This window comes from Gobio gobio (assembly GCF_949357685.1).
Source record: "Gobio gobio genome assembly, chromosome: 18".
Lineage (NCBI taxonomy): Eukaryota > Metazoa > Chordata > Actinopteri > Cypriniformes > Gobionidae > Gobio > Gobio gobio.
In genome coordinates this window covers 11,867,833-11,885,338 of record NC_137111.1, presented here as the reverse complement: position 1 = coordinate 11,885,338, position 17,506 = coordinate 11,867,833, and the positions used below count along the sequence as shown (strand labels likewise).

General features: G+C 40.0%; 1 protein-coding gene across 1 annotated transcript in view; it reads right to left on the bottom strand.

Moving 5' to 3' along the window:
- mcu (mitochondrial calcium uniporter) overlaps nucleotides 1–17,258 on the bottom strand; it is a 134,754-nt gene extending 117,496 nt beyond the window's left edge. The window contains exons 1-2 of the mRNA XM_079843148.1: nucleotides 17,101–17,258; nucleotides 16,818–16,993 (exon numbers count right to left, since the gene is read on the bottom strand). Of these exons, the coding sequence (XP_079699274.1) occupies nucleotides 16,818–16,993; nucleotides 17,101–17,194 (270 nt within the window). The 5' untranslated portion in view covers nucleotides 17,195–17,258. The remainder of the gene's footprint in view (nucleotides 1–16,817; nucleotides 16,994–17,100) is intronic.
- Nucleotides 17,259–17,506: the final 248 nt, after the last annotated feature.

Sequence of the window (17,506 nt, the reverse complement as noted above, 5' to 3'; positions counted from 1 at the left end):
AGTGAGTGAGACGGCATCAAATGTCTGTTTTGTTGGCAATCGAAAGTTATCCAGGGATAATGCCATTGTGTGTGTGTGTGTGTGTGTGTCTTTAGCTCCACCCGCTACACACCTGCACAAGCTCGGCTGTTTTCGGAAAGAATCGGTACATCTATAAATCTGATAAAACTAAAGACTCTTCGGAGATATGAAGGATTCAATACTACTCTATAGATGCTCAAGATTAACATGAGACTGGCAGAAACTGTGTATGTTATGTACCCTTAAATGTAATATAATTAATATCCCATTAATAAATTCCACCAATAACAACTTCTTATTTTAATATTTCCCACACTGACTTCAAATGTCAGGGTCTCGAGTCTGCCAGGCAGGCAATCTCTTCAGACGCTCATATTACAGTTTGGGTAGGATGATTTTTCCCCCCCTGAGCTCTCATGGATTTACAGCGAGGTGCTCAATATGATGAACTACTTCAAATCAAATAAAGCAGATTTCATCCACTGTTGTGCAATTAAATAAAAGCTGAATAATGAAAATGAGCGGAGGAGGGTTAATACTGATGTCCAGAGAGAAAAAGATGAATGCGATGTAGAAGTGATAAAAGAGAGGGGGGCGTACTGTTGGCACAGGTTTTGAAATATGACCTTCAACGACTAAAAATATGCGTACCTGCAAACCATTAAAAAAAGACATATTTGGAGCACATCATGAAGCATTTCACATGTAAAAGCATGCGTAGAAACAATTACAAACCCAATCACGCATTCATTCAGCGCTACACCAACCTATAGTCAATGTGCTGCACCAGTCCGACTGGAATCTCAGCTCGGATGACCTTCGTCTAAAAGCCTAATTTACCAAGCTAATGCAGATCCTCAATGGAGAGAGAGATTTGTTTTCCTGTCCAAAAGTAATGACATTGTGGTGCGTCCAATATTCACTAACCAATGAGAGGCCAGGCTTTGTAACAGTATCAGAATCTAGGAGAAACATCAGAGCAGAAGGGGTAACCAAGCGCCTCATCATCCATCATCATATTACTCTCACCGCTCTCCATTACTGCCCGCATTAGGCATGACTTGCGCCTACGGGCAATCGGAAAGCACAGCGAGCTGCCCAGTACCACCGAGGAGGTCATGCCTTCATGTAAAGGCACTTAAACTAAAAGCAGCTCTAATAACCTTCAACATTGTCACCCTGAAATGTTAAATAGCCTGTCATCTCCACACTCAAGGACCACCAAATTTTTTTTTTTGATTCAGTACAGATAGAAGATGGCTATAAGACACAATATCGCTAATGAGGATGAGTGAAAAGGTGTTCATTTAAAGCTGAATTTCATGTTTGGCATAAATTGTGTGGTTTGACAGAAATGTAAAAAGCTCTGTTCCAAAACCTAGTTAACCATAAAACAGGCAACGTAAACCACGAGTTACATACTCTTTAGTGTCTTGTTTTAGGCATAAGAACGATTTTTTTTTTTTTCATCAAATCCTTTTATCATAGCCTGGTCTGTCTTGAGTATGCTGGTCACATGATTTGTTTCAAGTTTTCTGTGATCAGTCAGCCTGTCCTAAACCCAACATGGACGCCATTGGTGCAGGACATTCAGATTTTGTGATAATCTTTTTTTAATCTTTTTTTTTTTCAGAAAAAATGCAAAACAACTGCTAATATTAATTGTGAACATTGTCTTAAGATGTCGAAAAAGAAAATTAAGTTATATGTTGCTCATGCTGTTATTTACCGTATTTTGAAAGGCATGTAACTCCCAGTTCATGTTGGCCGTTTAGGGTATAAAAAAAGGATCATCCGCAGTATTGACAATGAATGGTGTTTCGAGGTAAACGGAGCTCCCTGTATTGGTCATTGCATTATTGCGAATTCTGGGGTGACGAGTGAGGGGTTGGTTGTGGGTGGTGGGAGGGCCAGTAGAAATCTTGTTTCAGGACCCTTCGGGAAGACCCTTATAGGTACCCCACTGTACACAGTCCCCCTTCTCAATCTATGTATTTTGAGTTTTAAATTTTTTTTGCAAATGTTAATATTCACATGTAAAACTGATATTATTATTAATACTTAAGTGCTGAAACCCTATTGTTATTGTCCCATTAAACTGATAATGCAGACCAAACCGTAAATGTTAGAGACTTGAAATTTGGCCAGATGGTAGTCCTCAATTTGGGCAGAGGTTGACAGAGTATCGCCTCCATCGGCCAGATTTGAAATCCTTGGGTCAAGACGAAAAAACTGTCAGCGAGAATTTGTTTCGTCATCAATTGTCAGCCATCTTGGATTTTGTCCAAAACCTACTTTTGCAAACTAGTTCTAGCTTTTTTTGCCCGATCGGAACCAAACCAGTGCCAAATTGTTCTCTGGAGTCTGATTATCAAAAGTTATTTATTTTTTTTGATTCACAATTGCTAAGGGGTGCCAAATTGTTCAAAGGGGGCGGAGCCAATTATACTTAAATGGCTATAACTTAAAAACGCAATGAGAAATTTTCACCAAACTCGATACAGTCTATAGGCTAGATCTTTGGTCGCGTGAAAAAAATGAAAATGGCTATAACCACCGATTAGTCCGATTGACTTGAAAATTGGCATGCAGTGTCTTGGTCCAAGGTGCAACAATAGTCTATGAGGACATTGTTGTATCTCAAAAAACATCGCCGCCATCGGCCAATGAAATTTGAGCACTTATTAGACATGGCCAACGGAGGCTGATCGGAACGAAACTCGGTAGGCATTTTCCACTCATACACCTAGAGGTCTGTAATAATTTTGAAAGAAATCGGCCAGTAGTTGGTGCTAACGAGTTTTATGCCTTTTTAATCATGTGTTCTTTCACTTATCAACACAATATGCATATCAATTGATAGATCCCCTCATGTTGAACAAATTCGCCTCAAGAACCACTGCTATCAATCAAATCGTTCATTAAATATTTGCGATTATGTTAAAAACTTTTGCGCACTAGTCCTAGGATTTTTGCTCAGTCTGAATAAAACCAATGCAGTAAAATTCTCTGGACTCTCCTGATCAATAGTTATTTAAAAAAAGTTGAACTTTGCACTTTGGGGTCGCAATAACAGGGTAATTTAAAAAATGGGTGTGGCAAAATATACTCAAAAGCCTATTAATCCTGAAGGAAAACTCAAAACTTCACGAAAATAGGTGAGCACATGCAGCATATGACTCTGAAGAAGCATGCAACATTTTATAGAGATCGGACCATAGGTGGCGCTATAACTGTTAAAAAGGTTTCCTTATTATAATATTCATTTTTAACTAGATATTTTCACACACTCATTTTATGGTAGAACAGTGGTGTCCAACCCTGCTCCTTGAGGGCTACCTTCCTGCAGAGTTGCGAGAAAAAAGAAAGGAAAAAAAACAATCTCTGCAAGTATTTAATAATGCAAAGCTGTAGTCAACAAAAAGTAATAATATCAGTTTTGCATGTGAACATTAACATTTGCACTTTTTTAACTCAAAATACATAGATTGAGAAGGGGGACTGTGTACAGTGGGCCCAGAGGCCTTCACTATGGGCCCCGGTCCTGATACGAGATTTCTACTGGCCCTCCCACCACCCACAACCAACCTCTCACTCGTGCAAACTACATCATATATTTAAAAATATCCTTTGGATATGTTTTACTAAAGTCCAGATGAAATAAAAAGTGACAATTTTTTGGCTAATCATTTTCCAGTCGTGCCTGTTTAAGGGTTAATACATCATAGACATGCTACAGGGACAAAGGCTGTTCCAAGAAGTCACCTTATATATCCTTGAAATATCAATGACTGTGGGGAAAAAAAGCATCCAAAACGCTGAGAAATCTGTATTATAATACTTTGTATTTGTTCAATACCCCCAAAAAATGGAAATTACTTTTTGTGTGGAAATTATACCCCCTAATTTTGGCTAAATTATGCTCATTAAAGTACTGCGCTGTTAGCTTAGCAATATGCAAATAAACTGTATTAATATCAATTGTGATTTCACTGTATCATTTGTACTGATATGTCTTCCATGCATGAGGAGTAGTATTTGTAAGACGCACAGAGTCGCTGCCCATTTAGAGAGTTACAAGTGACATTGCATACAGAATGATCCTCAAGAAGGCAGTAGACCGGCAGTACTCCGCTTTGGAACAGTCATCGGCGTCAACTATAGCTGGTTTCTAAATCGCATACAGTCTAATAGGTACGTTTGAGAAACAAACTTTGTTATGTTCTCAAATATGTTCTGCCATTCATAACTCCTCTTCCGTGGCCACACGGGATCCAATGAATGCATAATTCAGAATCTTGCAGAAGTTGTAAGTGATCAGAGTACTTTTCACCTACTGTGAATGCTATGAATTCTGACATTCTACTCAATCCGCGTACTGCTTTAGCCCTTCTAAATAGTAAGGAAATAACTAACTATATTTGGATGCACAGTTTGAGATACAACTGGAAGAAATGCTTCTGTTTATGATGTTGTCAATCCCTCTATTTAAAGGGTTAGTTCACCCAAAAATGACAATTCTGTCATTAATTCCTCACCCTCATGGTGTTCCAAACCCTTAAGACCTTCGTTCACCTTCGGAACACAAATGAATATATTTTTGATGAAATCCGAGAGTTCTCTGACCCCACATAGACCCAGAAAGTTAGTAAAGGCATCGTTTTAATAGTCCATGTGACTCCAGTGGTTCAACCTTAAAGGGTTAGTTCACCCAAAAATGAAAATAATGTCATTTATTACTCACCCTCAAGCCGTTCCATACCCGTAAGACCTTCGGTAATCTTCGGAACAGAAATTAAGATATTTTGGTTGAAATCCGATGGCTCAGTGAGGCCTGCATAGCCAACAATGTAATTTCCTCTCTCAAGACCCATTAATGTACTAAAAACATATTTAAATCAGTTCATGTGATTAGAGTGGTTCAATATTGATATTATAAAGCAACGAGAATATTTTTGGTGCACCAAAAAAACGAAATAAAGACTTTTATACTGATAACCGATTTCAAAACACTGCTTCGTGAAGCTTCGGAGCGTATCGAATCAGCGGTTCGGAGCACCAAAGTCACGTGATTTCAGCAAGTTTGACACGCAATCCGAATCATGATTCAACACACTGATTCACAACGCTCCGAAGCTTCATGAAGCGGTGTTTTGACACACCAAAAATATTCTTGTTGCTTTATTATATTAATATTGAACCACTGTACTCACATGAACTGATTTAAATATGTTTTTAATACATTAATGGATCGTGAGAGAGGAAATGTCATTTCTGGCTATGCAGGCCTCACTGAGCCATCGGATTTCAACAAAAATATTTGTGTTCCGAAGATTAACGAAGGTCTTACGGGTGTGGAACGGACATTGACATTATTTTCATTTTTGGGTGAACTAACCCTTTAATTTTATGAAGTGACGAGAATACTTTTTGTGAGCAAAAACAAACAAAAATAATGACTAGAAGTCTTCTCTTCCATGTCAGTCTCCTACGCAATTCACAAAACACTACCACGCAAGCGATTATGGGATTGTTCTTGGCCAATAGTGAGCTGCTGTTTTGCTGTAAAACCCTGAAGCGATGTACTTTGTGAATAGCCCAACAAAGGGAATAGCATAAGAGAGTGACAGGGAAGAGAAGAGATTTTTGAATAAAGTGGTTGTTTTTGCTCACAAAAAGTACTCTCGTCTCCTCATAAAATTAAGGTTGAACCACTGGAGTCACATGGACTACTTTAATGAAGTCTTTACTACCTTTCTGGGACTTGAAAGTGTTAATTAAAATGCTGTCTATGGAGGGGTCGGAGAGCTCTCGAATGTGTTCTGAAGATAAACGAAAGTCTTACGGGTGTGGAACGACATGAGGGTGAGCAATTAATGACAGATTTTTCATTTTTGGGTGAGCTAACCCTCTAAGCATTTTGTATTTATACTTCTGTAGGGGAAGAGAGACAGGGGAGTTTACGCTTTCCCAGATGTATGCAATAGTAATAGTCTATTACAAAACTGCATCTAAGGATTTAGAATGATTAAAGGCACAACTGCACCAAGCCCTAATTAGGTGCACAACCATGAACACTGAACCAATGGATCATCTTTTTATTAGACATAAAAGAACAGTATTGCATAATGTTGAGCTTATTATTCAGCCCAGAGTTTGCCCTTACTGACATTCCTCAAGGCTGAATAAATGACACTCTCCATTGTTAAAACACAGAGCCCTCCATTTTAAAGACTACTCGTTCTTAAAATCCTAATCTGTCTAATCAGCATCCATATATTGATTACTAGGTGTGTATGCAAAGGCAAGCATAGTAATGACCATTCATGCAACCATAAATGGTAGAGATGTGCAAAGCTCCATAAATCAATAAGATCTTTTGAAAGAGTGTTTTGGTTTAAAACAACATGGGGTCCAGAACAACAAGGACCCCATTAATCTTTATTGAATGGAGAAAACAGAAACAGAGAGAGAGAGAGACACACACACACACACACTATCTATACAACATGTCTATCTATACAAGACTATCTTTTTTTTTAAATAATAATAAAAAATGAAATCGTATTTTGTGTCATAAAAGTCCAAAAAAACATGATGAGTAAATTATGACAATTATATTTTTAGGTGAACTATCCCTGTATGATTTGGCTGGTTTGTCCATTTTTTTAAAGTGCTTGTGGCAGGATGCTCTGACATATTGTCCCATTTATTGCGCATGGCTTTGGCAACAGTGCTTTAGTGGGAGTGAAATGTAAAAATCTCACTGTTAATATGATCATGCATCGAAGCACATTGTAACTTGTCAGCATTCAAGTCACAGCGTGCTCTCTTTTATCAACATAAAGAATAGTTGTGTGCCAACAGCAATCTGAAAACATATAGAGCTCCTTATAACAGATAGGAGAATGCGTTATGAAGCCGTCCACTGAAAGAGACAAGCAGACCATGATTATAAAACCATATAAATTAGACAAATATAAAGCCATATGAACACATAAATCATGTTACGTTGCTCATCAAGCATTGTCCTTTTAGCATTATCTAAAAACAACGTGGAGCATTATTAAAGGGGATGTCTAATGCTATTTCATGCATTGTGACTTATTTACACTGTTAAAGAGTTGGATTCTCATGCGAAACATGGCCAAAATTTAAAAAAATTAGTTGGATGTATGACGGACATATTTCTGTTCCAAGTACACTCCTTCAGGATTTGTATAGGCCTACATTTCTGAAAGTTTTTTTTTTTGAGTATGGCGTCATAAAGGGCGGAATTCCTTGTGGTCCCAGCGATAAAAGATCCCGGTCATGAGTCGAAACTGCATCAAATGTCTGTTTTGTTGGCAATCGCCGACGCGTAAATGCATATAATGTAAACAACACGAACGTACAGTGAATCAAAAGTTATCCAGGGATAAAGCGATGATGTGTGTGTGTGTGTGTGTGTGTGTGTGTGTGTGTGGGGGGGGGGGGCATACTCGTAACTCTTTAGCTCCGCCCACTGCACGCCTCCATGAGCTCTACTGTTTTCGTAAAGAATCAGTACAGTGTATCTGTCTTTTATAAATCTGATAAAATTAAAGACTCTTCAGAGATATGTAAAATGTAAAACTACTCTATAGGTACTTAATATTAACATGAGACTGGTTGAAACTGTGTTATGTACCCTTTAAAGGGATAGTTCACCAAAAATGAAAATTAGCCCATGATTTACTCACCCTCAAGTCATCCTAGGTGTATAGGACATTCTTCTTTCAGACTAATACAATCGGAGTTATATTACAAAAGTCCAGGCTAATCCAAGCGTTATTATTGCAGTAATAGTTGTTCTGTTTTTGAAGTCCATAAAAAAAATGCATCTGTCTATCAAATAACATGCTCCACGGCTCCAGGCTCCGGGGTATAATAAAGGCCTTCTGAAGCAAATCGATGCATTTGTGTAAGAAAAATATCCATATTTAAAACTTTATAAAGTAAAGTTTCGGCCGACCGCCTTCCCAGAAAATGCGATGGACAGGTGCATTTTTTATGGACTTCAAAAACAGAGCAACTATTATTGCAGTTATAATGCTTGGATCGTTCAGAGTTGTTGTCTCACCCTTAGCTGTCAAAAAGGACAATGAGAATTGCAATCTCTGTCTAGAGACCAATCTCCCTCTGTTCCTGCTACTCCAGATCACTGAAGCCGCTCAGTCAATCACGACGGCAGTTAATCGGGCCACTTAAATCCAAATTGGATTAACAAACTGGGCAGGGTTATGATTCAGAAACGTTCACTTAAAAAAAAAAAAAGAAATTCTGGAACGAATGATTTTGTGATGTTCATGATCACAAGGAGAGAGTGACAGCAATAAAACTTTTCTTACAGTATGTATTAACGTTTCATTTTTAAAATTCCATTCATTTATTTGCAAGTTGACAGGCCAGGTTTCAATACATTTGCCGAAGGAAAAACACTTCACTGCATATATGCTTGCTTGAGTCGCTTTAATATGATGTGATCACGGTCTGTGTAAAATACCAATAATTGACCTCACAAGTATTCATCTAATGTGTTTTGAATGGAGCATAAACGTTGTACAATGGCTAGTATGATGGAAAAAAGATCTTTGGTACTGAACGTAATGACTCCAGATGGCTGGAAATTAATGCTGCATGTTTCTTTTAACATCTCTAAGGTACACAGAGGGATGCACCTCCCAGAATTCATAGCGTTCCCCTGCAGCTGGCTCACCGTCTGCATATACTCTCTGCAACACTGTAAGCAAGAGTAAACTCAACAATTCACTGCCCACATTGATGACCACTGGAGCCACTGGAGTGGATTACAGGAGATCACAGGGCGATCTACATCTTCAGATACACTGCCACGGCCAAAAAAAAGCTTGATTTAAATGAGCAAATGCTTAAGAGTCTATGATTGGATCATTATTGCAGTGATTATTATGTTTCTAGCAAGTATATATGTTTGGCAATGGTTATTCTAACCCAAAGGCCGTCTGTCCACCAAAAAGTTTTCACACGGCTGCCGTAGTTTTCCAATTGTTTTCAATGGCATGAGTGTAACGAGCTGAGCGCTCTGTGTTTTTTACCGATCGCAAAGAGTTGAAGAATGTACAACTTTGAGTAAAACGTAGCGCTCATCACTGTCACTTTTTACCTAGCCGTCCAATCACAGTGGAGGAGGGACGGGACAAATATACAACATCGACCAACCACCACATTCTGCTTGTACAATGGAACAAAATAATTTAAAAGAGAAAAAAAACTTTACATTGTATCGACATTTTTATATAGAAACAATACAGAAACAAACTATCTGTGAAATGAGATAATAGTAACACTTCCACAGATATTCCGTTTCATAGCAAGCAAAGAGTCTCAACTGATAAAAAAAACCTGCTGTGCTGCAAGTATGAAGCTTTTCATTTCTTAAACAGCCATGTAGGAAGACCCATCACGGCCATATTCCAGGATGACAATGTCAAGATTCGTTAGGCTCAAATTCCATGAAGTATCATTTCCACACATGATCTGAGTGGTTAGTCCAGACCTTAAATTCATCGTCTTTGGGATGTGCTGGAGGAGACTTTAAAGAGTGCTGGACTCTTGCATTGTCAATAAAAGATCTTGACCAAAAAACTAATGCACCTCTTGATTAAATAAATTATGTTATTTCCATCAAGAGGTGAATCTTGACATTGTCATCTTGGAATATGACCATGATGTGTCTTCCTACATGGCTGTTTAAGAAATGAAAAGCTAAACACTTGGGAGATCTCGTGCCACAAGGCTAAACTGTGTGTCTTGTGTCATATTGTCATGACCTGGTCATGACGGAGTGTAAGGGTGAAGTTAGGATAGAATATACCAACGCTACGTTTACATTACGCCTCGACTCTAGTTTTGCTTTTTCTAGAAATAAAAACTATTTGATTCAGGTGGATAACAGTCGCTTCAATTCCATCAGCTCATCCAACATGAGCTGTTCGAGTCATACATGCCACTGATCGCACGACGAGAAGACAGCGTGTGTTATGATTGTGTTACGTGTTAGTAAAGCGCTCGCATTGAGTGTGTGTGACATGTTAGTGGACTGGACCGTGGCGGATGATTCGTTGCGCAGCCGAAGCGTCAGACTTATATTTTAAAATGTGCGTTCAGCACCACCGCTCCCCATTCACAGAGTACACACGATCGCGAAATTGAAAGTGAAAATAAACGTGAGCGCGCATTCAAACACGATTTCAATACGTTACCCCTGTTTGAAAGTTTCTCCCTGAGGCACGCGAATATCTCCCAATATAAAAGATATCTCGTTGTAACCATCTCTTAGCTCTGTAAAATGTGGTCTCTATTTGCACTTTGAATATTGAGTACTTTGATTATGGCATTATGGTTATTGTTTGCACTTAAAGGTAGCCTGACGTCGTCATACTCAATTCTAGTCAGAAAGTGAGTCTGATACTGCTCCGTTGGGCTGTGATTATGGGGCGTGTTTCAACCGAACCAGGAAAGACCTCAATTGGATAGACCTACAACCAATCAGAGCAACGTAGCGACCGAGCGACGCATAACGTTAGTTGTCAAATGTCAACAGAACTCAACTTGCACTGTGTTGCCAAGTCCATGGGTTGAAGCGACCCCAATTATGTGATATACAGACCCAGGAATACGAATTTTAGCAGGCAGTCCTTCCAAAATAACACATATTTTACCCCCCAAATGCCTTTTTTTCCCGGAGAACCCCCCTGGAAAGCTTTTGGGCTTGTTTTTGGCTAGTTTTGAGGAACGTTAGCAATTGGGCGGGTTTGTTGTAAAAACTTGGCAACCCTGTCTGCACGCACGCTGGAATAAGTAGCCTAACGTTAGAAGAACAAGACGAGTGTAAACGAACTTTGCCGGTGTAGTAAAAAAAGAATTTAAGGATACACAGAGTAATTACCTACACGATCATCATTTCTGAGAGAAATAGTAAAGGTGAATGCATATATGAACAAGTTCTGCGTTTAGGATTAGAACAAATTCAACCCAAGCGCCTTTGATGACGTGGATGATTACGTTACTGTTTATCATCTGTCCATCATCGTCTAAAGCCCGCCCTGACAATTTCATTGGTCCGAACAGTTTCTGTTCGGGCATAATTACTTCTCTATTGAGCAAGTCCAGACCGAACTGCCCGAGTAAAAATGTTGTGGGCGGGGCTAAGTTCGGCTGGCATCCAGGCTAACTTAAAGGGTTAGTTCACCCAAAAATGAAAATTATGTCATTAATGACTCACCCTCATGTCGTTCCACACCTGTAAGATCTCCGTTCATCTTCGAAACACAGTTTAAAATATTTTAGATTTAGTCCGAGAGCTTTCCATCACTCCATTGAAAATGTATGTACGGTATACTGTCCATGTCCATCATCAAAGTAGTCCATGTGACATCAGTGGGTTAGAATTTTTTGAAGCATCGAAAATACATTTTGGTCCAAAAATAACAAAAACTACGACTTTATTCAGCATCGTCTTCTCTTCCGGTCTGTTGTCAATCCGCGTTCACGACTCCGCAGTGACGCTGCTGACGTAAGACGCTACTGACGTGTTATCTGGTGACAGATGTAACAAAATGCTTCAAAAAGTTCTAACTAACCCACTGATGTCACATGGACTACTTTGATGATGTTTTTATTACCTTTCTGGACATGGACAGTACATTTTCAATGGAGGGACAGAAAGCTCTCGGACTAAATCTAAAATATCTTAAACTGTGTTCCGAAGATGAACGGAGGTCTTACGGGTGTGGAACAACATGAGGGTGAGTCATTAATTACTTAATTTTCATTTTTGGAATTTTCACTAACTCTTTAATATCTGATCAATTTGTGGGAAGGAGAGGAGTTCAGGAGGTCAAAAGAAGCTCATGTGCAGTTCTAAGGTCTGAAGAGACAATCATACAGCAGAGAAGCCAGTCAGTTGAGTTTTTGGCAAAACCTGCACAGTGCTCGTTGTTTACTGCAGATGATAATTCATACTCAGAAAGTAGAACCGAAATGACATTCATTACAAGATGAGTTAAAACATTTCAAATGCACCTGCAAACAATGTTTCTAGTCATGCATTTCATCATTGAGGATTTCTTAAAAATACTATGTAAAAATCTCGTCTCGGTCTCGTGAGAAGTGTCTCGTCACACCCCTACTAAACACTCCATCAGTTAGTGTTAGAAGAACTGTTGCCAAACATATAACATAATATATAACATAATAATTACTGCAATAATGATCCAATCGTCGACTCTCAAGACTCTTATTTGCCTATTTAAATCCAAACAGTGACTTTTATTGGCCGGGCAGTGTAGTTTAAGCAGTCTCTGTACTTGTCCGCAATCAAAAAGGAGGCTTTTATTGAACAGTTGAGTCAACAGGGAGCCAACGAGAGTTAAGTGCATATCTCAGGGGTCTGACATCAGAGTCAGGATTAATATCTGACACTGCGACTGGCATTTCAGCTTGTGATCCAAGAGGAAGTTTTTTAGCCTTGGCACTCTCCACTGATTAAAGTCCAGCTAAGGTTCAACGTTTTTTCAGACTCTCAAAGCCTTATTATTTCTACTGAACTGCACAGTCCTTCGGGAAATCGTTGTGTTGTAGCAATTCGTTAAACACCTCACAGCTGTGCTTTGACTGTTTATGATAAAATGGTGCTTTGAGACTTGGTGCTCAGGCAGCATGGCCTTTCTGTCAGGGACCTGTCACTGCTGTGTCCCAGCCTGACAGGTTTGTGCCAAGCACTGGAAGATGCCACGCTGGCTTGGTTTGAGGAACACTAAATGCCAACAGTCACACAAATATTACTGCCCAGAGAGAAATAAACAAATGACACGCAAAGATTCACGACGGGATCACTTAATCCAAAGAAGGGTTTAAGAGTGTGCTGGTGTGATTCTTCGAGAAGGTATGGTTCTGAAAACGACTAAAAGATTATTTAACTGCATGCCGCAATCTCACCAGAGTATGCAAGTTCACACACTAAATGTTACTTGTATATCAAGAAAACCCATATAAACCATAGAAAATATGGACGTAGTGTCCGTGACGTAATCCATAGGTTTGCGAAGAGCAGTTTTGAAGCCTAAAAATCTTGGCAGGGCGTCACTCCTGGATAACAGAAAATGGGCAAAGAGGCAGGACGTGACTGGAGCTGAGGTGAATGGTTGCTGAAAGCACACACACCTAGCTCAACCATAGCGGCAATCCACCTGTCACTCCGGTGGCCATGTCCTTAATTTAGCAGAACTTTAAGGCTTAATATAATTTAAACGGATGAGTAATAAAAAAATTCACCCCCCTCACAGTTGTCATGAAGGGAAAAATTAACTATATAGACCAAAACCACAATTTGTACCAGGCTGTAAACATGGTTTTTTCTGCTGTAAAGTTGGGTATTTTAACATGGAGCTCTGCTCCCTTTTGGAGCCTGTCTCTAGCGGCCAGAATTGCAGTCACTTCCGTATGAGCTTCAAGAGAGACCACAGAAGGTTGCCGCTTGATATAAAACTATATAAAGAAAATCCCTGAAGTGGCACCATCAGTGAAAGTATCAGTATTTACCATAGTACTGTCCGATTGTTTTTTAATCATTTAAAATCAACCTAGACTCATTAGAAAAATGTGCCTATACCTACAAATTCGAAACCATACCTTATACACACAATTCAAATAAACACTAGTGGCACTTTCCACTCAAATTATGATTACATGGGCAGATTGTTGATTAATAAACATTTATTTTTGCATGGCTCCTTGCACGATCTGTAAACTATGTTTGCATCATATATATGACCCTGGAGCACAAAACCAGTCATAAGTTGCACGGGTATATTTGTGGTAATAGCCAACAATACATTGTATGGGTCAAAATTATCGATTTTTCTTTTAAGCCAAAAAACATTAGGATATTAAGTAAAGATCATGTTCCATGAAGATATTTTGTAAATGTCCTACTGTAAATATATCAAAAATGTATTATTAGTAGTAATATGCATTGCTAAGTTCTTCATTTGGACAACTTTAAAGGCAATTATCTCCAAACTGAATATATATGATAGGCCAAATATTGTCCTATCATAACAAACCATACATCAATGGAAAGCTTATTTATTCAGCTTTCATATTATGTTGGCCCTTATTTCTGGTTTTGTGGTCCAGGGTCACAAACTTGCACAGTAGCTGAACTAAGTTCAGCATTGCACATGCGATGTGGTGCACTCATTAACTATAATGGATGTGGTCCCCTCAAACACGACTCATGAGAAAACATTTGTAACATATGCATTTTTATCTCATCATGTTTACTTCTGTTAACACAATCGGTCAGATTTAGGGTACGGTTTAGTATATGTGGTGGGTTAATGTGATAGTGCACTAAACTTAGCACCACTGACCAGACTTTTCATTTCTGAACTGCCGTGATAGGTCAAAGATGCAATGCAAGATTCACATTCACAAAGCATATATCATTTACAAATGTCGATACCAAGCGTCAAGTCCTGAAAAGTGAAGCCAAAACGTTGATCGCCCCCAGGTGGTTGGTCCCAGTATAGGCCATAAACCCCGCCCTCTTTGTGTAATCAAATGGGACTCAACAAACAATCAAATTACAGTTCAAAAAATTATTTCCAAAGATGGTTTCTGTCATTTTAGGTAGTTTTTAATCACGCTGATGTAAGTTCAAGTGTTTGTTTTATTAAATAAATTTGGTTTTAGTTATTTGATGCTGTAAAAACGGGAGTGTGACGTCGTGATTGACAGCTCTGAGTGATGTAGTCACTGATGCACCAACTGACTTTTTCCGGGATTTATGGTAGGCGATTGGAGCTTTGACTTTAATTTCTAGATTTCCATAACTGTTTTTCACACCAACATAATGATGTGTTCTGCAGTAAAATCTGCAAACAGATACTGCGGGAGTGTGGGCGGGGCCTTGATACCGCAACTCCACTTCACGCTCAATACTGCGCAGACTCAGGTCCCAAATCAGCGCAAGATTTCAGCGCCATTTGGGACATTGCCGGCTTCACTTTTCTACAATGCAAGAGAGTGAAGGTGCGTTTTTTTACAGTCCGATACAGGCACATTTTTCTAGTAAGCCTGGATTGAAAAATTATTGTTTACCATGGGCCAAACTGCAACTTGTACAAAAACATAAGCACAAAGTTTAACAATGGACAATAAATATACTGGAAGCTATAACATTTCACTGTAGCAACATGCCAGTGTACCAAAACATGATTTCTATGCTATCCTTGGTCCAAATAAAACTGAATAACAATATGCTTTGATAATGTGGGAAAGTAGGTAAGAAAGTATAAAGTATCATCTACATATTGTACTGTAAGGTGGTACTTCTTTTTTTAAATACCATGGTACTACCACAATGATATGGCCCCGAAAATGTGGAATTATCCCAGCACTTTGTTTAAAAATATGTACTTTAAGTAAATATGGATTATTAAGTTATCTAGTACCATCTAGCCTATAGAATATCGCTTTATCCATTATGCTAACGTCCATACTCTCATGGTAATACCAGTTTCACATGAAAGGGAACTCCTGGCCTTCCTCCTCACATTCTTCATGTTTGTACTATAAAGTCAATGAGGTGGAACAAAACAAAAGCTATGCTGATGGTGTCTCAGGGACTGCCCGTGTGTTTTTTCTCCAGCTGACGAGCTTCCATGACATGCTAGAGCGCCATTGAGCAATGCGCACAGGAGTTTACTCAAAGGAAAACCCACAGGCTTGCCGCTGGAAACGGGAAACACCCGCAGGAAGAAAGGGAGGAGTGTGGGAGTAAAGAGAGGGAGATAATTAAACGAAGAACTGAACTGAACATGCTTGCCTGAGTGAGAAAGGGAGTCTCCTCCTTTTCCCCCAACAATGACAGTACTTCAGACGGGCAGGGGGCGTTCTCACTGTTCGCATTCTTGCGTTCCGTCTGCTCTGGGGTTATTACTTTATTTTATTCCGACTACGCATGCGTCAGACGGACGTTACGTTGCGTTTTTGAGACGGCGCGTCAAGTTAAGAATAGTTCAACTTTTAAAAACGCGTCTCGAGAATGTTTAAACGCAAGGTCCTGCGTGAACGCGGGGGTCCTGCCGCACTGTCACTCTCTCTCTCTTTCTCTCTCTCATATACTGAGTACAGTCGGACACTGCAGTGGATCAAACACACGGTCCGTCCAGTTCGGCAAAGCTTGAAAGAACGCGATGCATGCTTGAAATCACTGAAGCGATCCAATGCCACGTAATCAATCACGGAGAGCACATGCCGTGTCTCGGAGTTGTGCGGGCAGTCAGCGTTAAAGTTGAGACCACTGTTGCTTTCAAGGTTATCCTGGAACGGATTGCACGGAGCCAATGCGCCAAAAGCGCATCCGATCGCTCGCGTGTAATTCTCCATCATGCATGCAAACTTGAAATGTAACGTTCATGCACGAGCCAAGCCATGACACTGCCTTGCACATGTGTAAACGCCTCCTGTAAACGGGACGACTTGAACAGCTAGACTGAAAGTGCACTGGTTAATGATGCAGCACTGCTGATCATCACTGTGCAATGCACGACTATACTCAATGCGGACAGTAACGTCTCGAAGCACTTCCTTGACGGGTTGTTTTTGTCTAACGTTAATCCTCTTCAGCGAGAGGAACCCAGCCCCCGTATCTCTCCCCTCACAACCCTCCCCTAGTCCAGCAGCAGCGGTAGCAGCACCCATGTTCGGTTTCCATTCCAGGAACTCACCGTTCTTGTGCTCTGAGGATGTCGCTGTGAGGAGACACCGAATGCGGGGAAAGCAGACGAGGCTACGGCTCCGCTGCTCCGGGACAGGAGGAGGACCGATCTACACACTTTCGCTGCCATCTCTGGAGTGAAACCCGGCCGAGAGAACCCAAGTGCTGCGGGCGAACCGACTGAGACTGTTGGAGGAAAGGGAGGGGAAATAGGAAGGGCTGCTGGGCTGGGCTAATATTTCATACACACACACGCAACGCTACACACACACACACACACACGTATAGCCTACACAACAACTGTTTCGAAAGAAGCTGCTGTAGTTCCGCGTTCGAAGCAAAGTGGTAAACTCTGAAACAGCCAGAATGTTTTATCTCATAACACATACTGAAATGTCAGTATAAGGAAGTCGTAGACTGAAATACCACGGTCTCTAGGACAACATGAAAGGAGTGTTTTGATTGGCCGAGCGGTTACCTGCTGGCACCGCTTGGAACTCTTTTCGTCCAATGAGAAGAGGCGCAGCTGTGTAGTTTTGACAACTTGAAGAGAACGTCAGCTCAACCAATCAGAGAACGCGGGACGCTCGCGCGCTTGTGTTCGCTCTCCATGAAAGAAAAAAATATAGTTTATATCGAATATATATATTTGTACAACATTAAACCACTAAGTAAAGTCCCTAAAATTTTCTTTGTAAA